General features: G+C 41.3%; 2 protein-coding genes and 1 long non-coding RNA gene across 12 annotated transcripts in view; 2 read left to right on the forward strand and 1 right to left on the reverse strand.

Annotated features, from left to right (window-relative positions):
* Positions 1-6,402, reverse strand: part of fhl3a (four and a half LIM domains 3a) — a 45,921-nt gene extending 39,519 nt beyond the window's left edge. The window contains exon 1 of the mRNA XM_061818806.1: positions 6,265-6,402. The gene's annotated coding sequence lies outside the window, so the exon portion shown is untranslated. The remainder of the gene's footprint in view (positions 1-6,264) is intronic.
* LOC133500289 (uncharacterized) overlaps positions 1-12,767 on the forward strand; it is a 56,402-nt gene extending 43,635 nt beyond the window's left edge. For 7 of the 10 annotated variants that reach the window (XR_009794851.1, XR_009794857.1, XR_009794854.1 and 4 more), the window contains 3 exons: positions 6,268-6,438; positions 7,218-11,329; positions 11,442-12,767. This is a non-coding gene — a long non-coding RNA (uncharacterized LOC133500289). The remainder of the gene's footprint in view (positions 1-6,267; positions 6,439-7,217; positions 11,330-11,441) is intronic. The other 3 variants (XR_009794858.1, XR_009794859.1, XR_009794856.1) reach the window with 3 other exon arrangements.
* Positions 12,768-15,993: 3,226 nt separating this feature from the next.
* utp11 (UTP11 small subunit processome component) lies at positions 15,994-20,459 on the forward strand. Its single transcript, XM_061821057.1, has 8 exons — positions 15,994-16,199; positions 17,228-17,289; positions 17,370-17,472; positions 17,549-17,671; positions 17,893-17,986; positions 19,083-19,213; positions 19,279-19,389; positions 20,251-20,459. The coding sequence occupies exons 1-8, from the start codon at positions 16,140-16,142 to the stop codon at positions 20,332-20,334; spliced, it is 768 nt and encodes a 255-aa protein (XP_061677041.1). The 5' UTR covers positions 15,994-16,139; the 3' UTR covers positions 20,335-20,459.
* Positions 20,460-26,026: the final 5,567 nt, after the last annotated feature.

The following is a 26,026-nucleotide window of genomic DNA, read 5'->3' on the forward strand; positions in this document are numbered from 1 at the left end:
CACCAGCAGTATTTTTTTCCTCCATCAGTCATAGGGTGTGCTATGATTAGGCTATTAGCCGCACACACAACGTAGCAAAGGAGGCATTTGTTAAAAACTGCCAGGTTGCCTTCAAACGCCTCACTAGGAAGGTTTCCAGGACTCATCCAAACCAGGTGCCTGAGCCACTTGACTTTGCTCCTTTTGGAGCACTACTCTGAGCCCCTCCAAGATGACTGAGATTCTCACCCTATCTCTAGGGAGAGCCAGGACACCCCACGGAGTGAAATAATATCAGCCGCTCGATCTTTTTCTTCTGGTTTGAACCCACAGCTCATGACCACAAGTGAGGGTGAGAACATGGACTGACCGTTGAATAAAGAGCTTTGCCTTTCAACTCAGTTCCTTCTTTACCACGCCAGACCAATACAGAGAACAAGACCACAAGATACTTCAACAACTCCACTTGGTTTCCAGAATCTCCTGTGATTCTACTTCCTATCGAACCCTCCTCTCCTGAACAGAACTGAATAGACCTTTACTGGGAGGCTAAGTGGTGCACCAACTCCCCTCATCCACCTGGTAGTATCTCCGAAGCTGGTCAACTTTCCAAGTTGTCTTGGTATCCACCCATTCCTCGTCGACACCTTTCGCACACAAGCGCATCACTGGAAAATCTGACTTTGGCGGGAAGTGTGAAATAGGCTTCCCTTTGTATTGTGACCCAGAAAAAAAAGATCAAAGGGTCTACATAAAAGTGGCAAATAAATACTAATTTCTTCAGGCCAAGATGCAGAGAAAACAGTCATGGCTGACTCATCAACAACACAGTGAATCAACAGATGATTCCCGCATCCAAACATCTGTTTTATGTGAGACAGCAGATGGGGAAACACTGATTAGACGCAAGATATTAATTGTCTTACACATGCGGTGATTTATTAAGTATTCCTGGCAACAAACTGAATCAAGAAATGCTTGAAATTTCAGAACTGAAAAAGTAGACCCACCTGTGGTTTTCACACAAACCAGCAACATTGATAAAAGCTTTACCTATTTTAGTCCCAGAGTTGTATCAATACTTTTTTTTATTTCTTACAAATCCATCTACTTAGGGCCAAAGACATACAAATACATTTTCTGTGTTGACAACAAAAAATGTAATAAAGGGTTTAGCGCACCTCTACAATATGTATCAAAAGCTTGGGAAGGATTTTAGTATGATAAATTGACATGAGATGGCAACGGGGGCTTTGAACAGAGCTTTGTCGGGATGATCAAAGGAAGACGACGTCCATCGAGGGTTCATGTGGGTGGGGTGGACTGGGGGGGAAACGGAGGGTGTAGGACTATGGTTGAGAGAGATTGTGATCGACAAGTTGGAGTGAGAAAGAAAAGATAAATGCTCTATAACATTTTGCTGACACCTAAAATTATGACAACCATCATCATCCTTTTTCAAAAAAAAAAAAAAAAAAAAAAAGGATGACGCTAAGACAACAAACGGTGCATAACACTGGTAGCGTCTATTGTACGAAGGCCCACAGTGAGATTCTGGCCCCTTTCTCCAAAACGTGGACTGCCAATGGCCATTCGGACTCAAATTACAAAGATCCTGATCCAGATTCATCTGTGAGAAGTAGAGTAAAAGGTACAAATGTACTTTTTTCCATGATGAAAGGGGGTTGCTTCCATGTCTCGATAGCTATAGAACACAATTTTCTGTTGGCATTTATTCAAAAATCTGTTAAAATTGGCAGAATGGCTGGCACGCAGCTCACAAATTCTGAAAAGTGGCAAGCATAATTTGAGTAGATGGGCAATGTGAAAGGGGCTTCACATACTAGAATTCTGTTATAACTCTGATACCACTCGTGAAGCAAGGAATTACAACCGATAAGACATTCAATTAATTTTTACACAGACCAGCAAGTTGGGAAAACCTCTCTTTGATAGAGTGTGAAAGGGCCTTTTCTTACAACTCTTAAAGTACTTCTAAAGTTGGGGAAATAATCAGGTTTAAGTTTTGTGACAGTACACACTTTTCACACAATCCTGCAACATTGAAAAATTTACATGCAGAAATGACAAAACAGCGGTGGAAATAAAAGTCAAAAAGGCGGCTTTGACAGGAACTGCGAAAGGGTCTTCTATTACAGCTCTGGTGCCACCTCCAAAACCGATTCCGTCAATCCATGTCAGTACCTTTTACACAGAATAGTGTAGTCAGAAATAGCTAGCTTTGAGGCACAGTGCAAAAGAAGCGTCACGTACACTTCTTATACCATATCTGGAAGCCAGAAAACTGTTGGTACCTTACGCACCCACACACAACGTAGTCCAAAATGAACCCCAAAAAGCCGGCTTCATCGGGATCGTAAAAAGGCTCCACTATTATTACCTCAGATGCCAGATTTTCCTGTCTCTGTAGGTGGCCCAATCAGTGTCAGTAACCTTTTACATAGAATAGCAAGGCAGAATACTGTAAGAGGAAAAACTGGACACTAGCACCGAAGTTGTCAACTTAATGCCCCCAGTTCGGTGCTGGTACCTTTCACACAGTATAGCAAAATGAAAAAAGCTAGCTTTAAAAGGTGTTCACAGTTTCCTTCTTCACAACTAAACAAAATCTACCCATATTAAACAATTGTGTGTAATTTTGATGTATTCTGCAGTTCCCATAATTTGTCATTTCCAGCAAAAACAGCGTTTGTTTTTAAAATGAGAATATAAGTGCTAGGTAAAGACCTGTAATTACATCCCATGAGGAACTTAATTACAACACAAGCGCAGTCATTGACTTTGCAAACTATATAACGCTTACGCTCCTTTTAACTCTAAAGCGAGCGCTGGAAGGGATGAGCGGATTCTCGAGCGGGTCAGGGGTGTTTTACCTCCTACGGGAGGTTCCCGGCCTGAGGGATCACGTTACGTTTACCAACATGAGCTTCCATAAAGGAAGTCTCGCGCCCTCAGGATAACACCCCACGGCACCTGGCTACGCTCACCCACACAGGAAGCCTGAGGTCACTTCCCCCCACTTGCGGGGAACGCAGACGCGCTCCTGCCGCCAGCCACGCGCCCCCACGCACAACTGAAAAGGCGGAACAGAGTCCGGACTAGAATCCATGATTCCTGACAAATACTGTACCAATAAACATCCCCCCCACACTGCCACTGGGACTGAAGTCTCAATATATGTACAAATGCAAACACACCCACACTGCTGTAGATCGCTAAGCGTTGATGTACTATCTTTGAAACAGATGTTTTATGGCACATCTACTTCTTGGTCGTCATGTATGTCATCTCCTTTATCGAATGCAGTATTCAGTTGTGGGAACTCCAAGGTTGAATCCACGCCATCCGTGATGGGCAACACTAAAGATTTTCGCCTTATGGAGTCAATACAGACCAATTTCATCTCCCACTTTGCAACCACCTGCAACCACTTGACGGGCTTTTGTCTTTCGGGGTGGGTGGGGGGGCGCTTTCAAACGATGCCAACCCATGAGCCGTCCGCCTGCCAGCTTATTCGGTGTCTGGCTCGCTTCCAGCCACCATGCGGGGCTGACCCTTGGAAAACGCTGAAAGAATATGAGCGGCGGAGGAAGAGGAGACAGAAAAACACATTACGGAGCTTCCAAGATGCTAAAACGGGGACAGAATGACAGCCTTTTGGCAGCAGGGAGGTGATTTCACATGGCTGGCAGTCCCGAGTGGTTAAAGAGCACTCAAAGTTCTTGAAATGTGCGCCTTCTTTTCTTCATAACAACAAACGGCGAGTTCACGACACACAAATTGTGGTACATTGTTTTGATGTCTTAAACGGCTACCAATAATAGCTAGTAGGGATTGAAATGACTAGTCGACTAGTAGATTATATACTGTAACAAGTACAGACCGTGGAAGGATTTTTTTCATTTGACCAGGTTGCTCTCATTGACAAAGATCTCTTTTTCAAGAGGTCAAGACTAAGACAGGTTACAGACATAAAAGGAAAGACAAAGTACAGTTTATAAAACTCAACAATTTGAATCATTCCTGTGAATGACGTGTTCAAGCAGATGAGCTTAAAAAAATACATTTGACATTGTATACAAACTCTTTCCATTTCTTTCGGTGTAGATTTAAAAACATATAATGACACCAGTTTCTTGATCGTTAAGTCATCCTGTAACGGATTTCAGGCTGAGGGTGGCAAGTATCCAAAAAGCCCTTCTCCCAAATTCTATCCGAGCTTTTGGAACACTGAGCATAAAAAGGTCCTGAGAGCTGAAGTTGAATTTGAAGTTTGTAAAGTTTTACAAGTTCCGACTGTCTCCCAAGCTACAAGGTATCTGTATATGATACGACCAATGAGAGCAACTGAGGACGGTGGGGAAAGGGAGTGCGTGATCGAGATTTTGGAGGCGAAACCGCCAGCAACAACTGAAAAGTGATGACGATCTAATGTAATTGATTAATTGTGAACTCTGCTATCATCGCCTTCGCGTCTTTTTCAAATCCTCGTTTCCAGCCCTTATTCTGTCATCAATCTTTTTGGTGGTCTGGACCGGTTTCACGTAAAAGGAAAGGCAAAGAAACAAAAACATTAAAACAAATGGAATTCACCATTATGCTGAATCTAGTTGCTGTCCTTGTTCGTTCTCAGAGAGTCAGACCAATCTTGGGGTAATCTGTAACGTCAGTGCTTAACCAAGATAGGGTGTTGGAAATCGAAGCAAGGAATGCAGAGCTATTTTGGCAATGTCTGGATATTGTGGCTGTAGTAGATAATTAAAAAAAAAAGGGGGGGGGGCACTGAAACATTATTTCCAGTTTGAACATTTAATTCAGTGATTCCAGTACCCCATATCCCACTTCCTGCCTCAGGATGAAAGAGTAGTTCAGCGCAAGGGCCTTCTGCTGCAGGCCTGCCACACTAAAGTGTGTCCACTATCAGGAGTTTTGGATTGAACATGCAAAAACACTGAGACATAATAGCGGAGAATAAAGAGTGAATAAGAAATGTAAAACATCAAGATGTCCCCTGCACTCTTCACAGAAAGAGTTTTTTTTTTTTTTTTTTTTTTTTTTTTTCCCTGGTGAGCTGCTGCAAATTTGACAAAGCTCTGATATATTACCAAGCCTTGACGTGCCTGTGCCTGCGTTTATTGAGGCAAATGTTACCATGAGGAAGGAAACAATAATACAAAGTGGTTGTGTAATGAGAAGTAAATGTACAATATCTCCAAATTTCTTTGTCCCCCCCCCTTTTGACCAGACATTTGCACATTTTGCTAAAATGGATTAAAAATTGGATTTTAATTGTAAAATTGTCTTTTTTTTTTTGTTTTTGTAAAAGTGAAAAACAAAAGAAAATTTAAGGATGCAATAATCCAAGGATTTTTATTGTCAATGCTTCATAAAGTTTATACATTCACATAATCTTAATAATCTCTGGAAAACTATTTGAAAAATTTAAAATATTTCTGCAGAATTTTTTAAAATTAAATTTTATGAAAAATGTCAAAATACTGTTTAAACATACTGTATAAAAATAAAAGGTAAAAATATTTCAGCTCCAAAAATATATATTTTTATTTGAAAAAAGGGAAAGGAAATACATTTTTCATTCCACCCTAAATCACCATTTTATTTTAAAATGACATTTTTTTCAAAAAAAGAAGAGGGAGTTTCTTTATCACCCAAAATATATTTGTTTTAATCTAAAAAAAAAAAAGCAGTAGAAAAATGTTCTTCATAAATTACATGTTTCAATGAAAAGGAATAAAGGACTTTGTAATGTATTTTTATTACATATGCATTAATGGAGTAATAAGAAAATGCTCAACATTCTTTTTTTTTTTTATCTCTGTAACTCTTAATGTAAAGTGTATATTTACAACATATTCATGTATAGTAAAATTGACTCCCGACAAATATTTTGTATTTTTCCTCCCAGTTTTTGTTTTAATAAATCAGGAAATAAGTCACTAAATACAGAGATACAGTACATGATTTTTTCCACATGCCCACCCCCCCAAAAAAATCATAAAATGAATCACAGTCAATAATCGAAAACTTTGCCATCATGCCACAGCAACTAAAACCAATAAGTCATGCGCATAATTACCAAAGTATTGCCACTTTAAAGTAAACTTCATTGCGTTTGAATGAAGTCGACTTGTTATATGGATGTTTTGTTAACAATACGCGTTACACGTGAACAACGAAGAAACTTTTAAGAAACACAAAGTTAAAAGAAAAAAAAAATTATAACAATAAATCAAACTTTCCTACCAGGTATGAAGCGGGAGCTGACAGCGTGCCGCCCGGGTGTCACGTAGCCGTCAGTCGAGCACTGCGGGGCGGGCTTCGGTGTGGTGGTCGCTCCGGTCCGGTATCCCCCGCCTGCTGCTGTTGCAAGTGGAAGAAAAGAGGAGGAAAAAAAAAAGACCAAAAAACTTTCTCCGAGTGAGTGAGCGAGCGAGCGAGCGTATGCTGGACACAAGTTGCCGGCTCTTTTTTTTTTTTTTTTTCCTTTTTACTACTCAGGAAGTGACTCATCAGACCCCGCCCCCCTTTTCTCCTCCTTTTCCTCTTCTTCCTCCCACTGTGTCGAGCAAATTGTTGTTTCCGTGCTTTTTGAACGATTTTTTTTTTTTTTTTTTTGTCAGATGTACAGTAAAAAACAACGGCAGCACTGAGCAATGAAATTCTTAATTCGGTAATTCAATACAATACAGTATTAAACATTCTAGAAGCAAGCAAATATGATCTCTTATATCTTCAAATATGGGAGGTTGATGATCTGTATTGATGTGTAATTGATGACAAACTTGAGGTTTATTATAAAACTTTCCATATATGCAACAGCACACTCACACTTCATTATTGCACGTATTCAACACTTTCCCAGCAATTACTCAAGTATGTTCCATTTCAATGAAATATCTGGATTAGCGGTTTTAAAAGGGAAGAGTGTAGCGGCTTACATAAAGTGGGAAATAAACAGCTAAAACTGTCATTGAGTAGCATTTATTAATGTCTGGACAACCGTGGTTTTTGTGTAATATGTATGTTGAATGTGTTAATAGATTACATTAACCTGGTATGAAACTTAATATTCATTATATGTTGGCATTTATGAATGACTAGTCGAGTTCAAGTTGAAGTCAATGTTTCCTTCTCTGTGTACATAAAATACAGTTTGAATGTAACCGTTGTTCTTTTTCCACTTCTCTTTTATTTAGCATGAAAGCGGGCGGCGTGTTTCACTTCTGTCATGACTCAATCAGGCTGCGCCGAGTGGGCCTGTCCGCTCATGTGTCACCCGCACGCAAGGAAAAGGTACATTACGCCCGTTTGACTCATTACGGTTGAACAAGGACACGCCGGGTGCACGCGGTGGTGTTGACAGTAACCCCGCCCCGTTTGATAACATTGTTCCGCGGTTCGTCATGACGGCATGAAATCGTTGTGGGATTCGGCGCTAATCACATGCCGCCGTTTGCAAGTCACCGAGGATGTTTGCCTCCTTGGTTTTCCCGATGGGTCACTGTGTAAACTTGAAGTTTAATTGAACAGAATTACAATTCCAAGATCAGGAAAACAAAATACAATGAATCATAAATCATCAATCATTCATATACCAGCAGCGTCAAGACTCCATCCAAGCTCTGTTTCTTCTTTCTTGGCGTTTGGGTTGGTTTGTCTTGAGATTGATGATTAACCCAACTGATGTCAAAAGCATGATTTTTTTTTTTTTTTTTTTTAGTATGTTTTTAACCCTCTCTGGACCAAATAAATTTTTTCAGAGAGAAAAATCCAATACTTTCAGAAAATGATACTCTGGACTTAAAATGTTCGATTATATTAAACCTGTTGCAGATTTGCAACCCCTGCCCGGAAAGGGTTAATTAAAAAAAAATTAATAAATAAAAAGGCAGTCGGTATGGACCCATCCGTTTTTTTCACCGTGCAACATGATTTTGACGTATACGGCTTTTTGTAACTCCCGCCATGAAAATCCTCTCGAGGGATTTGTTTTCGAGAAGAAGCAGGAAGTGACGTATAGGGCAAGTAGCGCACTCAAGCGGTCTCGTCTGTTTATAGTAGTTTTACCTGCTGGAAGGTAGCTCTTTGTTCCTTCTTGTTAGCCAAAATGCCAGCTTGTTTTATTGCTGGATATTGCTCGAACACTCAGGAGGATGGATTTACTCTTCATATGTTTCCAAAAGACCCGGTTTGTCGTGAAAAATGGATTGCATGGGTGCAAAGGACGAGAGCTTCGTAGGTTCCAAATGACAGGTAGGTGTGTATGGAGCTTAATTAAATTCATTATTTAAAAAAATAGTAGTCTGTAGGGACGACGTAATCCTTCTTTCAGCGAGTGATGACAATGCTCGCGGCGCCGCGGTGGCTCATCGCGGCCGGGCCACTTTACAACGTTGTCGTCGCTCGTGGCTGAGTACGCTACATACGGTCATATGTACTGTCGGCGAGTCTGCTGTTAGTTGGAAGTGATCCGCATATCATCTAAATATGGCTCGAAACGATCGGGTATTATTCCCCCAGTCACTTCCCTCGAGATGTTCTCTTCTTCGAAAAGAGCTTCCGTGTCAGAAGGGGCGTTGGAAAAAACTGAAAATCTGTTGTTCCTCTCCCATAGCAGGTGCCACCGTGACGTCTGCCGATGATGTTGCAGGCAATATGGCGACCACTTGGATGTCAAGTAAGACTTCGGCAACTTTCCGCGTGGATGACACTCTGTCTGCTGATATTTTTCATAGAGACATTGACGTGAATAATGTTATATGTATTTTTCATGACAACATCTATTTTAGAATGTTTATAGGCACGTCACTTGGGCTTCAATGTGCGTTTGTTACGGTAGTGTGCCCGTTGTTACCTGAAGGTCTTCTCGGCTTCATTACTTCAACATTTTGTTGATCAGTTTCATCGCACGACTGGACACTTTAAATGGCTCGAGGATTCTCTGTACCATTTGCAGAATTTACATCGTATCGGGGTTGTCGCACCGCTGGTCAGTTTACATCCCCGATTACACAAGATCAATACAAAGAAACTTTACGGGTACCTGAAAGATTTACTGAAGAACTGAAAAAAGATATTTCTTCTGCGATGTACAAACACACGCAAAGGTTTGAGGGTCCATGAGTTTTAACTAAAGATTCACTTCTACAATATCTCACATTATTAGCCTTGTCAGACTTTAATCAATCAACATTTCAGACTTTATTAAATCAATGAGGGCTGAGGACTAAGATGACATCATTGAGCCCAAAGATTGTCTGAACTGAACACATCAGTCTTTTCAGGCACAGTACGTTTTAAAATAAACTGTCTCCGTTCCAAACATCGACATGTTCAAGATGACGAGCGAAGGAAAAGCCAGCCATCATCCGGAGTGGAAAAAGCAATAAAATCCTCTCGGTCCATTCGTAAGAAGAAGATATATCTCCTGGTGAGCCTCAACGAGCCTTCAGGGAAGGAGCTGCTGTGCGAAAACGGGGACTTGTAGGCGGCCTCAGCCAAAGCTAGGTCTTAGTTCTTTTGAGCGGGGGCTTCGGCCTTGGAGGGGGACTCAAATGGATCTTTAAGGAGGATGCAAAACAAGAGCGCTTGAAGAAGACCTCAAGAGGTTCCTCCTTGACCCTCATACTTGAAAGTAGGGGGGAAGATTACTCAATGATGGTTGGACTGTGAATTATCAAAAGCACAATGCATTTTTTCTTCTTCCCTTTTGTTGTTGTAACGTTATTATGTTATAATTTCATGTAAATGAACAACATCGGGTCTAACCCGCCTCCTCGCAGCGCAGCACTGGATTTGCACTCGTCACGAAAAAAAAGAGCCCCCCCAGAAAGATCATTTTCATACTATTATAACTTTCTTACATTCTCGTAACTTTATAACTATGCTCATCGCGACCTTGTGTAATGTAAATGACCTTATTCTCGCAACATTTAAATTTTTCTTCCATTTTTAACGCTGTATTTTTGTCACGTTGCGCCTTTATTCTCATGTTACGGCTGGAAAATTTATTCCCGTTACCGTGCAAATTTTTTTTCGTTTAACTTCATTGGTGGAACCTTCTGACCTAAATAATGCAACTGTATTCACGAAACATTAACTATTATAATTGTACGCCATTCCCGTAATATTCTGAATTCAAACTCATCGCTTTCACTTTTGTTTTCACAGTATTATCTTTTCTCAAAGCATGACTTTGTATCATATTTTAACATTATTCTTGTACAATTCGGCTTGTAACATGCTGACTTTATTCTCTTTGGATGGTAGCTGTTTTTTTTCTTCCTAACTTTAGTTCCATAACTACAGAAGCGTATTACTGCCACACCAAAAAAAAAAAAAAAGTTGCGTTTCACATAATAATCTGAAACTATTCACATACTAATGTGAAACGTGACCCTTTTTTTTGGGGTGTGTGGCAGTAATACGCTTCTGTACATAACATTTCAACTTACAGTGCAATATAATTCTCCACTGTATAAAAAGAAAACAAATTACAATGATGCAATAAGTTTGTATTGAAGTCCAAAACCTGTGACGTAAATTCATGACGTTACAACAATTTAACATTCGCTTTTTAAGATTAAGATTTTATTACATGGATTACAGAATGTATTTTGGTTCTGCCTTGCCGATGCTGTCGTTAATTTGCCTGCACCGAAAGTCATGTCATGTCATTATCCAAGCTGCTTATCCTCAGAAGGGTTGCGGGAAAGCTGGAGCCTACCCCAGCTAGCTTCGGGCGAAAGGCTGACTATGCCTTGAACTGGTCGCTAGTAAGTCACAGGGCAGATATCGACACCATCACTGAGCGGGAATCGATCTCACCCTGCCTGCACCAAGGGCAGGCGTGTGTACCACTACACCATCAGTGATGAACAGTAATGAGCATCATGACCCCCAAGCGGTCGACTAATTGACCAATCAGTTTAAAGCTGTAAATCAATAACGCGAAGGGGCGACTTGTACCACTGTAATGACTACGAGGTATTTGCTGCTGTCCGTTCCAGTAACCCGTCCTCAGAACGCCATCACGTGACTTTTAAATGGCAACTTTTCTCGCGCTTGAGCCCGATGCCACCCAAGGCGTTTCCACATCACGGTGTAATGCGCACTTTCAAAACTCAAGCCGGGAAAATGAGCAGTACATTTGCACTTAATTGCAGACAATCTCTCCTTTACAAGATTCTGCGGTTTTAGAGGCTCGGTGAGAAAATCCCATCCGGGGAATGCGCCTACCGGAGCGGCCGGCAACCGACGGGCATCGAACCGGCGGCTGGCAAAGGCCAGTGAGCTGTGGAACAAATGTGTGAGTAGTTATTAAATAACCACAATGTAAATATACTCCAGATCCTAGGGTCGTGCTATGATTCTGGAGCATGCAGTGTTATATAATTTTTTTTGTGTATTTTTTTTTATAGGTTGTACCAGGTTGTGTGAAAGAGTGTATTTGAATCCATCCATCCATTTTCTTTGCCGCTTATCCTCATAAGGGGCGCAAGGAGTACTGCAGCCTATCTCAGCTGTCAACGAGCAGGAGGCGAGGTACACCCTGAACTGTCATCTCATTATCCAAGCTGCTTATCCTCACAAGCGTCACGGGGAGTTCTGGAGCCTATCCCAGCTGTCAACGGGCAGGAGGCGGGCTACACCCTGAACTGGTTGCCAGCCAATCGCAGGGCACATAGAGACAAACATCCAGACTCACAATCATTATTAACATAGTAATAATCAAACAGAAGAGCTTGTCTTCACAAGTCTACTTTGCCCATTGAAACGAATGAAAATGAAACCAATCTGTTCCAGCAGTTTAGCATTTGGTAATTTAACAATCCATTTTCTTTGCCGTTTAGCCTCACTAGGATCACGAGGAGTTCATGCCTGAAAACGCCAATTTTTGTCAGTACTTATCCTGGTCAAAAATGTCCTGCTTTGAGATTTTAGGGGTTTTGAACTCACTCGGTTGCGACTCCTGGATCGTTTTAAATACTCACGACGCCGCTTTCACCGATTGATACTAAATTGTGCGGAAGCGTCTGTTGTAGCAGGATGCATGAAAATCGTCAAAGAACCCATGTGAAATTGAACCGAAGTCAGCCATTTTGGTTTAGGAAGCAATTTGGGGCGAGTTCCGGGATTCAAACGTTCATGGACTCCAACTGGGAAATTCAACCAAACGAGCCCCGGCGGGGAGCAGGGACATTACCATGTCAATGTTGATAGCTGGCCAAAACAAATGTTGATTGTAATTGAAATATACAGTATTTGTAGTATGAATTGACTTAATATTCTTAAAATAATGTCATGAGCAAGTCTTGGCCACTGCCAAGATGGGCATGGCCAGGCCACTGCTCTGGGTGGTGACACCTGTCACCGCTCACAGCTGTTTCATATTAGGACTGTAATTAGACGGGCATTTAAGTCCAATTTTTGTCACTAGCATTTGCTAGTTTGTTGCTTTGTGTTAGCGTGTATGCTTCTCCGCATCCCGGGTTACCCCGCAACTTAGCTTCATCGTCATCAAACTGTGTTTCTGTTTTTTTGGGTCCTGCTTCCTTGGACTGCGTAATTGTGCATCTTTTTAGTTCCGAATAAAACCCACTGAATACTATGCCTTTGCCTGGAAGTCCTGCATGTGGGTCCGCCTCCGCACCACCAGGATGTGACAAATAAGGTATTTTCTCTTAAAACAAATTTTTTTGTCTCGCTTAAAATTTAGGAAAAAAAGAGTCAAAACCGTCCTACAATAAATACTAAATAATAAATACTACTAATAATAATAATAATATAATAATAATAATATAATAATAATAAATACTTTCACTAGAAATAAGATTCACTGGGTCAGATTATACTTTTTTTTTTTGTTTGTTTTTGGGCAGTGAACACCTGTTTCACCAGTTGTCCCAAATCTGAGTGGACGTGTCGAAGTCTGACGAACCCATGAGCAAACTTAAACACGATGTCAAATATTTTGTGCAAATTGCAGAGGTCGAACTCTGAATAAGTTCTAAGAAATTTGTCCAAATGAGTTCCACGCACAGAAGGGCAAAGTTAAAAATTGCAAAGGCTATTTTAGTCTGTCATTTGTTGTCAGCATTTTTGTTGTTGTTGAAGGATTCTTTGGAGGTGGGGGGAGGGGGGAATAGTAGCCTCCAACACATGTTTCAGTTATCAGCACTAAGCTGGCTGAACAGGGGCATGTTGGTTTGAAGCAAAAATTTTTTTTTTTTTTTTTGCTCGGGAATTATCCCCCAATAGAAGCTGCTTGGGGGAACACAAAATTCCAAGCACGGCAACAAAGTTTGATCTTTATGCAGATCTGTCATGAAAGAAGAAAAAAGGGTGTGAGGGTCGGTTCGTGGCTGCTCGCAGCTTTCATTTTAGTTTTATTTTGGATGCGAGTTGGTCACCAGCGACGAGCCCTCCTGGTCATCCAAATGAGACATACCGAAGCTCTGAGCTCACGACGCACACTTGCTCCACTCCAGCAAAACGTCAACACTGATATTTCCTCGGCGTTCGCTAAAGAAAACCAAACGTCTGCATTGGCTCCACATGCTCTTTTCTATCATTACGCCAGAAGACTTTTTTTTTTTTTTTGCTGTGTGTGTGTGTGTGAGAGAGAGAGAAGTCAGTAATAGTTTTATTGGTTCGCTTTTTTTTACACTTGTATGACCATTCGGAAGAATTGTAAAAAATGACATTGCGCCTTTGCCAATATTTTGGGAGTTAATACTTACTATATTTTATTATGTTTTATTGTGGTTATTTTTTTTAATGTCCGAATAGTGTGTTTGACTTCCTTTAATGCTACAAAATTTAAAATATGACTGAAAATATTAAACCATTCATAAAAGGTTATTTTGACAGAAAGCGGGAAGACTACAGCATCATTTTACACATCATCACTTATTAAAGTTAAGGTTTTTCTTAATTATAATTTACACGGTGATTCAGCTGGTAAAGCGTTGGCCTCACAGTTCTGAGGTCCCAGGTTCAATCCCGGCCCCGCCCGTGTGGCGTTTACATGTTCTCCCTGTGCCTGTGTGGGTTTCCTCTGGGCACTCCGGTTTCCTCCCACATCCCAAAAAAACATGCAACATTAATTGGACACTCTAAATTGCCCCGAGGTGTGATTGTGGATGCAGCTGTTTGTCTGTATGTGCCCTGCGATTGGCTAGCAACCAGTTCAGGCTGTACCCTGCCTGTTGACAGCTGGAATTGGCTCCAGCACTCCCCACGACCATTGTGAGGATAAGCGGCTAAGAAAATGGATGGATGGATAACTTGATGATTGACATTTCATCCTCATCTGTCAGTTAAGAGTGAGGAATTATTCATTCATTTTTGTTGACGTCAATCTTCAACGGGGCGTCAAACTCATTTTTGTCACGGGCCACATTGTCGTTACGATTCCCTCAGAGAGCCGTTATGACTGTCAATCCATGAAAATCTTTCACCTCGTCATATTTACACATGAAATTTATGAACTATTTTTGGAATCAGAAATCAAGCGTAATGGTTTTTTCAACTATCATTCATGTTTGGTAACACAAAAATGCTTGCAGTATCTCAACCTATCATTTATGATATGACAATTTGAATTTTTGTTACAGATTATCACAAAAAAAAAAAAATCATTAAAGTTGATATTCATGATTTGCCTTCGCGGGCCACATACAATAGTGTGGTGGGCAAGATCTGGCCCCCGGGCCTTGAGTTTGTGGTCTAAAAGAACCCCAATTTGAACTTGGTCCTGTTTTTCTCCATTTTTGTTACTTGGTGAGCTTATTGTACTGTTTCACAAGTGTAAGCAACAAGAACAACGAAATAAAAAGTTTATTTCAGACCATTTCTTGTCTTTAGAGTTCCTCATTATTCAGTATTTTTGCCCACCCCCAGCGATAGACTGTCGGTATTTGCCCCCCTCTCAGCATTTATCACGTAAACTCCTTCTGACGTCAAGAGCAAGGGCTTTGATTAAAGACATTAGAAGTGGGCCTGAAAAGTATGCGCAAGGTTTCGGCGGGGGTCATCAGCCGGCAGCGCCGACCCTAAACAAAGCGTGTGACATCATGTGGAAACACTGATCCCATTCACTGGTCTCATCAGCCGCAAACATTCTGCATGCTGGGCAAATTTCACACATGTAACAGACATTCCTCGCGGTTGTAGTGAGATGCCATTTAGGGAGGTCGGGCGGGGGGGGCTACTGCGTTTGCTGGGATATCACAGACTTGGTAGACTGGGTGAGATGAGCTCACTGGTGCCATTGCAGCTTCTCTCAAATATACTACGCCAAGGAGTCCCAGCACACCCCATGCCACAAAGTCTTATATCAGAGGATGCTGCAACTTATAAAGAGCCTTTCATATGTCGTACATATTTATGTTCACTGGCTGCTAGATTGTACGCTTTATTTCCTGCTGTTTATGAGTAAGCTCTCATTTCACTAGGAGTGGATTTACTCAAAACATTAGGCGGTAAAGACTGAATAGGAACTTGTGAGGAGAAAGTCCTAAACCGTTGGATACAAAAATCCAACTAAAATCCTTGTATCTCTGGATATTTTAAAGAAATTTTACAGGAAGGAAATTATATATATATTTAACTAATTTAATTAACTTTTTATTCATAACAAAAACTAATGTCTTTTTAATCCCCACTTACCCGTCTTTAATCTAAATTTGCTTAAATGCTATGTTTGAAGAGTACTTTAACCCCATTTTGTGGTGAATTGAAAGCAAAGGGTTTTTTTTAGCAAGACAAAACTGTAAAACAGTGACCTCTCTTGTCTTTACTGCACTACTACAGAATTAAAACAAATATATTAAAAATAAAATATTAAAAATATTATAATATAAATCATGGTTTTGGGGGAAAAAACCCAACATAGTGTCTTGACATCCATAATTAACTATCAAATAATTTTGAGGTTGGTTGCGTTTAGTGGCGAATCTGAATCAGAAATGAGGAAACAGGAAACCACGTGTGCCGGTTTAAAAGGGAAACAACGTTTGTGGCGGAGTAGTCGTGCTTGGCTTTAATAAAGACCAAAATTTAACGTCTGAGAGAGTTTGTCTTGTTCAAATAGCTGTTTGGGACGCTTCTCAAACATGTCGTCGTTCAGGAAAGCGCTGAAATCCCGACAAAGAAACCACCACGAGAGATCCCAGGTGAACTTTTCTTTCCGGTAGCTTGGGCTAGCTGCTAGCTGGCCAAGCTAAACCGCGTCCACGCATGGCGAGTTTAAACATATTAACAGGTTTTTAAAACATGAGAAACACCGTGCACGAAAAGGAAAATAATTGCAGTTTTGAGGTACTGCTCTGCTAGTCTATGGTGCAATGTAGATAATGCTATAACGCTGTGTGTTCATCTTCGAAACTTCGTTTACATAAGACCAACACTGAGAGAGCTTTTGAAGGCGGTTCCAGTAATGCAAATATCCTTTAACTGTAATATTTAAAAAGTTATGGTTCTGTAAACCCGGTAAAAATGCCCACATTTCGGGCTAACTTCTTCATAGTAGAAACAGCACTCAAGGTTTTCGGTTTGAGTTTTAAACAATCACTTATATTCATCCCAGTTTCAAAAGTCATTGGAAATTGTTGTAAGCATGGAAACGGATAATATACCAAATTTATAAACTCAATGTACCCACACACACATACACGAAGTTTACGAGACATTTTATAAAATAAAGGTGAGCAGCCAAATAGTGTGTACATGGTAGTCTCGTATTTCCATTTGTTACACAAACATGCATTAGAAAAATATTAAAATTGACGAATGAACAAACAGTCCATCAATTAAAATACATGGGAATAAGTATATCACATTTGAGAGTCATTTTTACGTGATAAAATTCATGAACTCCACACTGGAAGCGACATAACATGAGACATCAAGCAGATGAACAAACCATCATAAGGCAGCCGGGCAGCAGTGCATACAAAAATGTCAAGTTTAGAAGAAAAATAAGCAATAGAGATTTTATGAATTTGAAAATGTATCTTAATCTCTTAGAGGTATTATAGATATAGTGTGTTCTTCCGTGGATGTGTGTTGTATGTCATTGGGAACGATGAGTAATGAGAACACGGTGAAACACGCAGCACAGGGGTTTCATTGGTACTTAAATTACGTGATGATTGTAAGTCATTGACACACATACCTTTACTAACATGTTTTCTTTCATCAGCCTGAATCTAGGAAGCACTTGGGTTTACTGCAAAAGAAGAAAGACTACCTGCATCGTGCAAAGTAAGAAAAGCTTTCCATAAATGTTTCAAGAAAATAACTCTCAATGTTGTATGCTGAGTGACTGTATTGGTCTTTAACAGTGACTACCATAAGAAGCAAAACACACTCCTCGCTCTTCGCAAGAAGGCTCTGGAGAAGAACCCGGATGAGTTTTACCACAAAATGATCAATTCACAGCTGCAGGTAACATAAACCACAAACGTGTTCTTACCCTTTGGCAGTTCCCTGAGGTTTAGCTGACGATCTGTGCTGTCGGCAGGATGGCGTCCACGTGTCCAAAAAGTCGAAAGATGACGAAGCGGAGGTGACGGAGGAGCAGAAGAGAGTAATGACGACGCAGGATATTAAATATGTGGAGATGAAGAGGGTGGCAGAAGCGAGGGTAAGTTCCCACATAAAATCATATGAAGGTAAATGTGTGATAAGCATAGAGCTGAAAATGGAATCTCGTATGATGTGGGGAGCTCATTGCCAAAAACAATTGCGAATCACAAACTTGTCTTTTTCCTGTTCTCTTCTGAAATTGTCATTCACTCATCATCAACATTCAAAGTGTAACATCTAATGCACCATTGACCCTTGCATAATCATAATATTTTTTAGAAAATTGAGAGGCTGAAAGGAAGTCTCCATCTTCTGGATGTGGTCAGCAAACAGAAAAACAAGCACACCTTTTTTGTGGATTCCAAAAAGGAAGGTAAATATTCCAGGACCTGACATGGGCTGCTTCTGCGGTACAGAAAATGGATGGATGGGAGGGTGGTAATTGATCAAATTCATCATTAAAAGTTGTTAAGGTCCTGTAAGATGAGGACTATTCAGTTGGACCATGGAAGCTAATTAGAGTTGACTGGAAATATGAGGTAAATATTTATTAACTATCATCTGAAACCCATCAATGAACAGTTTTCTTTTGACAATTTTCAATTTTGGGTATATCGGTGGAATTCAAGCAAATCCAATCTATACATCATTCATTTTCTTAGCCACTTATCCTCTTTTTTTTTTTTAACACTAAGGTCAACCCAAAAACAAGCTCTCCGAGTACCATAATAACAGACAATAATACGCCTAAATATTTATTTTTGTAAAAGAATAAGTTGTAGTATTACAAGAAAAAAACTGGTATTTTTCCAAGAATAAAGTGCCAATTATACCTACACGTGAAAGTGAAATTCTTACAATACTAAATGTGAACAAATAGCTTACTAACCAATAGTGTGACAGGGAACCGTTGTCGTAAATTCAGGAAATTCTCAGTACTAATAAGATGCCAACTAGAATGTGAGAAAAGCCTTTTTTTCTTGTGTAATGCTTCATCATTCCTTGATGTAGGGTAATCTTTTGATTGGGAATTGATCAGGTGCCACGGTCGACAACTGGTTAGCACATCTGCCTCACAGTTCTGAAGACCTGGATTCAAATCCGGCTTTTCCTGTGTGCCGTTTGTATCTCCCCCGTGCTCCTCTGTGGGTTTTCTCCGGGTACTCCTGTTTCCTTCCACATTTCAAAAAGAAGGCTCATTGCAGACTCTAAATCGCCCTTTGGTGTGAATGTGGTTGAATCCATTGTTTGTATGTGACCTGCAATCTGCTGAGGACCAGTTCAGCTTCTCGCCCAGAGATGGCAAAGATAAATGTCAGCACACTTGTGACCCAGGTGAGGATAAACGGTACAGAAAATGGATGGATGCAAGGGTGGGAATTGATCGAATCGATCATGGTTATGAGTTCGTACGCTACCGGATAGTCACAGTCACCAAAGGTCTCAGTGAATATCTGTGTGTTTTACAGTACGGTCATTCAACTTGGCCAACCACCTGAACACCGTCCCCGAACTGGTGGATCGAGTGTACAACAGACCCACAGTGGCCACGCTGATGAATGAGCGCATCCTGGGAGCCGTGGATCCTCACAGTCAAAAGGTTTTTCACTCATGGGAAGTTTCCTATGTGACGACGCCTTCACGTTTTCTCACGTGCGTTTGCAGAAGCTGTCCAGGCAACGCAAGCACGAGTACAAGCTTCTCTCGCAAAGGATCGACCGGGAGAAGAAACTGTTTGTCATCAGCCAGAAGCTTCAGACGCGCAAGGACCTCCAGGTGAGGAATCGGAGCATGTAATTCCCCATCAGCTTCACACTTTTCCCCTACTGTGGCTCCATTAAATTGCCTTTATTTATTTTATTTTATTTTATTTTTGGGGTGGAATGAATGTGCTGCATAAAGCTGTAGTTTTTAACAAAGTTTTTTTCCTCAGAGACCCGTGTACACAAAAATGGAAGGAGGCATGTGTCACTTTAAACGGTCCCATATTTGAGCTATTTAGCGTGTGGAAAAGCGAATTTAATTGGAAGAAACATCTGTCTTTTGACATACTAGTGTCCAGAAAAGGCCCCTCTCACAGTTTGGATCCGCTTTGTCCATATTTGGCTTAGACTACCCCCCTTTTTTCTGATTGGTTTCCTCTGAGAAGAGGACCCAACCCTCACGTTATGTTGACCGGTCTGGCTCGGTAGAAGAGAGATAGGCAAACACCTTCGCTAGTGACATTGATCAGTTGGAGAAATTGAAATTATTTCAAACCTCTCGGCAGATAAACATCTGGAATTCAGTAATGCGTACATGATTGTAATTCATATTTCACGATTACTGAGGCGCCAAAGAGGCAATATAACATCCCAAATACTCGAGGTTTAAAATATGGGACCTTCACATCTCTTTGATTTTATAATGCTACCTAAAACCAGTCCAAGGTTTTATGTCTCGTATTATGTTATTCTGAAATGTGTGTTTTTGTTTCTTTGACAATTTTTTTTTTTTTAAACTGTGATTTAATAGGATTTTAATGTTTAAAGAATATATGAGCTCTATATGGTGGGTTTTCACCTGTTGCGGTAGGATTCTTAACGTGTCCCCCGCTATAAATAATTGTAAAGTAAATGTTTTCCATGTTTCCTACAGGATAAACGCAGCAAGATCAAAGTTCGGAAAGAGAAGATAAATGCTCCAGCCATCTACAAGTTTGAGACTAAGAGGAAACGCTGAGTCGCTGCTAAGTTGACAAATTGAAAGTTGAACAATCGTGGACATTATCCTTCAAAAAAATGTCACGATATATTTTGTACATAATTATTTTTCCCAAAATAAATATTAACCATTCTAATGACTCATCTGTGACTGTTTTATCATATGTAGAAATTCAAAAAGGTCAAATTGGGGGGTGGCTCTGGTAATGTAGGTGTTCTTTTGTAGCAGTAGATGGCGACATTGGTCTGTGTGACGATTGGGTTATGCCGGCCTAGCTGAACTCTGAATGGACGCAATATCAGGTAGGCATGATCAATAATAAAATGGAAATAATACAAAACCAAAGTTTAGCTAAATATTAGCAACTGCTTTCAGTATTATGAGATACTTGTACACCACTGTAATAGTGTTATTTTTTAAAAAAGACCCTTCTAATGTCAGATTTATTGATACAGTATAACCCTTCTATTGGATCTCATTTAGAGTCTTGGTGTACCAGAACCATGTCCACAATTGTTGCATTTTTGACACATGCAATATAACTTAATCACAATAATGTGCAATACGAACAATGTGCATGTGTGTCCACCTGCTGTACAGCTTTTATACAGTCCGAGGGTGACCTCAAGTCCAACAGCAAATCGCGAGGATCGAGCCGTGATTGATCGCCGCGGTAGCAGTGGCTTCATAAACGCGGCCGATCCATCAAAGTCTCCTGGGAACCCCTGTGAGGGAAATAAGAGTGAGGCAGTAACGTCGGCAGAGAGAGGACGCAGAGGCCTCGGTCCAAACATTGATGACCAGACTAAAAGGTATTGTGCTTATGAGCGGACAGAGAAGGGAAAGAGTGATGATGTTAGATGTTTACAAAAAGTTTAGAGACAAGCAACAGTCGCACCCACAATCGCATGTGAGGGCAGTTTAGAGTCTCCAATTAATGCAATGTTTTTGGGATGTGGGACGAAACCGTAGTTCCTGGAGGAAACCCACACAGGCAGGGCTTGGAGTTTAACCCTGGTCCTCGTAGCTGTGAGGCCAATGCTCTAGCTTGTTCCGCCACACCCGAGTTAAGCTCTTCATATTCTCAGAAGTGCAGTATGAGTCTCTCGATTTGTGTGTCGTGTAACATATATGACTTTGGGACATCTTTTGGAATAATTGTCACCCCAAATAAAGCCAAACGTGCAAATGAATCCCTTGAGGTGCTTGAGCCGTAGATATAAATTCCCGTTCAATATAGTGGTGTCTTGTATGTTGTCGTACCAAGTCAAGCCCCAAAAAAATATAAACAAGTCTTTTTTTTTTTTGGAGTAAGTGTTTTGGGGGTGGAGGGAAGCGAAACACGTGTAAGTCCGTGTTATGTAATGAGTTTTTTTTTTTTTTAAAGTCGTAATTAAAATACAGCTACAAAAACAAAATGGCTTTTTTGAATGGTTTGCAAAAAGAGCCATGGATACCCAGAGATGAAGAAAAATCGTAATGGACAACCACAAAATAACCGAAAACATTAAAAGCCATTGTGTTAAACCCAAAACAGTGTCTCGCACACACACACACATGTATATTTAATAAAAAAAACATGACCAAGCTAAAACAAGTACATCTCTTGGAATAATGTTTGCGGGGGAAAAAAGCAACGAAAATCTAAATGTGAGTCAGACTTTTGGAATAAGTGTCACAAAAAATTCAGTTTTCATAGATTATCCTTTAAACGCAACCTCAACAAAGAACAGCCTTCGTTTGTACCCTACTTAACCAGGCCTCCGTCTCAAAAAAATGACTATTCACTGGGGTCATTGACCCCCGCCCCGCCAAGTTGTACATCCACCTTAACCCCCACCCCCCATTTAAAAAATGTTTCAAACTTTGGTTTGCCAACCTTCAAAGTTCACTTTATGAATGGTGTGGCAACTCAGGAGGAATCGTCATTTATAGCTTTAAAATTAGAAAGTCACACACTGACACCATTGCTAAGAGTCCCATGGCTTGGTTGGGGGGAGAGGAGGGTGGGGGCAATGCACAACAATGAAAGGACAGGCTGAGCGGGAACAGTAGCGTGTCTGTGCTGTGAGAGATAGCGGGGTCCGGAACTGCGCACACAGTGTTTTGACCTCCACCCCCTCAGCTTATGGAGGCCAGGCCTGAGGGTCTCGATGCACGCACGCTCTCTCGAGGGAGTGACGTGAGGAAAAGGCGTGGACGTCATTCACCCTGGAGACATGTCGCATTACAGTTCTTCTTCTATGGTCCTGACAACATAGAGCACTGCGATTCATAAAAAAAAAAGTTTGCAATTTTAATATCAAATTTCTAGCTCAGTGGTTCACAAGCGTTTTTCATCAAGTACCACCCAAAAAAATGCTTGGCTCTTCAACTACCATGTACATGACCAACATTAAACTGCAGGAGTATAGTAGGCCAAAGCGTTCCTAAAGAGCGTTTAGGCTTTATATCTAAAAGGCATAAAAATGTTAGAAGCCACGGTAACATTATGGATTCAGACATTAAAGATAAAAGAAATGCAAGAACAATTTGGGTAAGAACATGTTGTAAGTGCTCCCATTCGTCGAAACACTAGTTTACTTACTTATATTGTCATTATCCACGCCGCTTATCCTGACAAGGGTTGCGGGAAAGCTGGAGCGTATCCCAGCTAGCTTCGGGGGGAAGGCAGACTACACGCTGAATTGGTCGCCAGTCAGTCGCAGGGCAGATATCGACACCATCACTGACTGGGAATTGATCCCACGCTGCTTGCACCAAAGGGAGGCGTGTGTACCACTACACCATCAGTGACTCTACTTATATTGTGTTTATGGATTTACAATTAAACATAACCAGGGGGGTGCCATGTTGGGCAATCTCACCCTGTGCTGTCAGCTTAAATAAACATCACAGCTGCCAGATGAAGGGAAGGAACGCTAATACTATGATTTAAAGGTCTAGTATCATCCCTATAAACATTCTAAAATAGATACTGAAATGAAAAATACATGAAAGATTATTCACTTCAATGTCTACACGAAAAAATAAATATGAGCGGAGAGCGGGTCATCCATGTTGCGGAAGTCTCATTCGACATCCAAGTGGTCGCCATATTGGCTGCATTTACTGTCCGTTACATCACCCCAGACATTCGCCATTCAAAACACGCTGTGGGCCCTACTGCAGGACACGCCCCTTCAGAGACGGAAGCTCTTTTCGAAGAAGAGAACATCTCACAATCGAGTGACGTGACCGGGGCAATATTACCCCATTGTTTCGAGCCATATTTAGATGGCATGCGGATCACGGCCAAACCACCTCCCCCCCTATCCACCTCCGCGCAGCAGTGATAACCGCCCAGTTCTGTGGTGGACATGACCCACCGCTGCGACGAGCCACCCCGGCCGGCTCGGCGGGTAGCGATCCACAAGGCCTGCGGAGGCCATCCTTCAGCGGCTGCTCCATGGAAGCCTTCCGATGTGCACATCGACACATTTAGCAACCCTGATTTATGGATTATGCCCCCCACCCCCACTATTGTTTTTTTTTTTTAGTAGCTGTATACACACCTACCTGTCATTTGGAACCCACAAAGCTCTCGTCCTTTGCACCGTGCAATTCATTTTTCACGACTAACCGGGTCTTATGAAGGGTAAATCCATCCTCCCAAGTGTTCAAGCAATGTCCAGCAATGCAACGAGCCGGCATTTTGGCTAACGAAGGAACGACGAGCTACCTTTCCGGAGGTAAAACTATTTGAAACAAACAAGTCCACCGGAGTGCGCTCCTGCTGATAACGTCACTTCCCGCTTCTTCTCCAAAACAAATCCATCGAGAAGATTTTCATGGCGGGAGTTACAAAAAGTTGTATACGTCAAAATCATGTTTTGTGGTGAAAAAACGGATGGGCCCATGTCGGCTGCCGTTTTTTCATTAATAACATACTAAAAATCATGCATTTCATGACAGTGGCACTTTACATTACTCAACAGCATGTCTCCGTAGAGGTAAACATTGTTAGCTAATTAAGTATAGTCTACTGCCGATGGTAAAAATGAATTCTAGTAGTTTGGATAGATGTGGAATGGAGACATCTGTTGGCGCTATTTCGATTTCTATTTTGAGCAAAAGCTAGCAAAATAAAGGAAAGACAAGTATATTCTTGCCGACCCGACGATGGCCTCAATTGACACAGTGGCTAAAGCCAGTAAATGGCAGTCAGCCATTTGTCCTCATTTGCTGACTTGCACGTCACTCAACAAAGCATAGAAGTCACAGTTTCTGCAGTGCAGAATGTGCAGATGGCGAGTCCAAGTGGACAACGTGATACCTGAGTCTGACGTGAAGATACAGGTACAATTGTCGGTAACACAGTGCAGGCCTACGCCTTAAGATTTAAAATCTATACAAATGATACAATAATGAGGTCACTATAGTTGGAGGATTTCATCTATTGCATTGGTGGTCTTTAAAGTGACCGCGATAAACCAGGGATTACGGTCAGGAGGAGCACGAGGAAGTGGGGTGAAGTGACGTTCAAATATTACGAGGGTGTCTCTAAATGTGAGGCGTTGGTGTGGGGGGGGGGGGGGGGATAAGATGCAGAATCTTTATCCTGCAGGATCCCCCCTCCCTCCCTTTAACTTGACGCGGCGTGTCACGGGCCTTTTGAAGTGGTGGATAGAGAGGAGGGACACAAGCGGAAGGTGGAGGAAGTGGAGAGGGAGGAGTACAGTGCCAGGGGGAAGACATGAAGGAAGATCTTGACAGAAGGCCTTGACGTGTTTTTTTTTTTTTTTTTTTTTTTTCAGGAACGTGCGCGTGGGTGTGTGTGTTTAGTGCGACGTCTGGTGAGGTCGGAATCACCAAACCTTCTTTTAAAAGAAAAAAAAAAAAAAAACGTGTTGCTAATGAGCCCTGGCTGGTGACAAGTGCTCCAAATGATTAAATTTGCATGGGAGTCTAAATCATGACGGGGCCCCTCAGTACTCCACCCGCCCTTCGGTACACACAGACGCATGCAGCACCCCGTGACTTGCCGCCGCACCTCCGCATCAGGGGGCGACTCTTTGCGGGGGCGAGGGGCAGCAGCAGGGGTGTGGAAGGTTTATGTGTGAATGTAGGCAGGCCATGGAGCGCACCCATCTGGCCCACTATTACTGTCAGCCCATCATTCAGGGAGATGCCAGGCGTGTGCCTTGGGGAGGTGTTCATTAGGTTTTAACTAGCGGATGCGTCCTTGTCTCGCAGCCTCCTCCCGCCATTGTCTCCCTCTGATTGTGCGCGCGTGTGTGTTTCTGTGTATGCCTGCCACAGCATCCGATTAGACACTGTGTATAAATAATCTTGAAAACGTAAAATATAGTACAAAGTTTTGTAATATTAATAGTGAGTTTAAAGCCAACAGGTTATGGTGATAAAGAACACGTACATACAGTAAGTGAAATGGGGAAACAAGTGTATTCATGCAGCTCTAGAAAAATGGGAACAAATCTGCAATTCTTTTTCTCAGATTTTCCCCTTTGTTTTATTCTATAGACAACATAACGCCCAGATCCTCAGTACAAATATTGTCATTTGGAGCATGTATTTCTTTTTATTTGCAGAAAATAAAAATAAAAAAACATGTTTTTTAATTATATTTTTTTCAGAGCTGTATTAGCGTCTTTTTACAGTGCTTTCATGTTTTTAGTGAAAAAGTTAAATAAAATTCAGAGAGAGTGAC

Source organism: Syngnathoides biaculeatus, chromosome 5 (genome assembly GCF_019802595.1).
Source record: "Syngnathoides biaculeatus isolate LvHL_M chromosome 5, ASM1980259v1, whole genome shotgun sequence".
NCBI classification, from domain to species: domain Eukaryota; kingdom Metazoa; phylum Chordata; class Actinopteri; order Syngnathiformes; family Syngnathidae; genus Syngnathoides; species Syngnathoides biaculeatus.

Excerpts from the sequence above, each read along its gene's own strand:
- utp11 (XM_061821057.1), top strand. The coding sequence starts at position 16,140 with ATGTCGTCGTTCAGGAAAGCGCTGAAATCCCGACAAAGAAACCACCAC. Across the intron at positions 17,672-17,892 it reads AGAGGGTGGCAGAAGCGAGG|AAAATTGAGAGGCTGAAAGG; the intron begins GTAAGTTCCCAC and ends AATATTTTTTAG. Across the intron at positions 19,390-20,250 it reads AGACGCGCAAGGACCTCCAG|GATAAACGCAGCAAGATCAA; the intron begins GTGAGGAATCGG and ends TGTTTCCTACAG.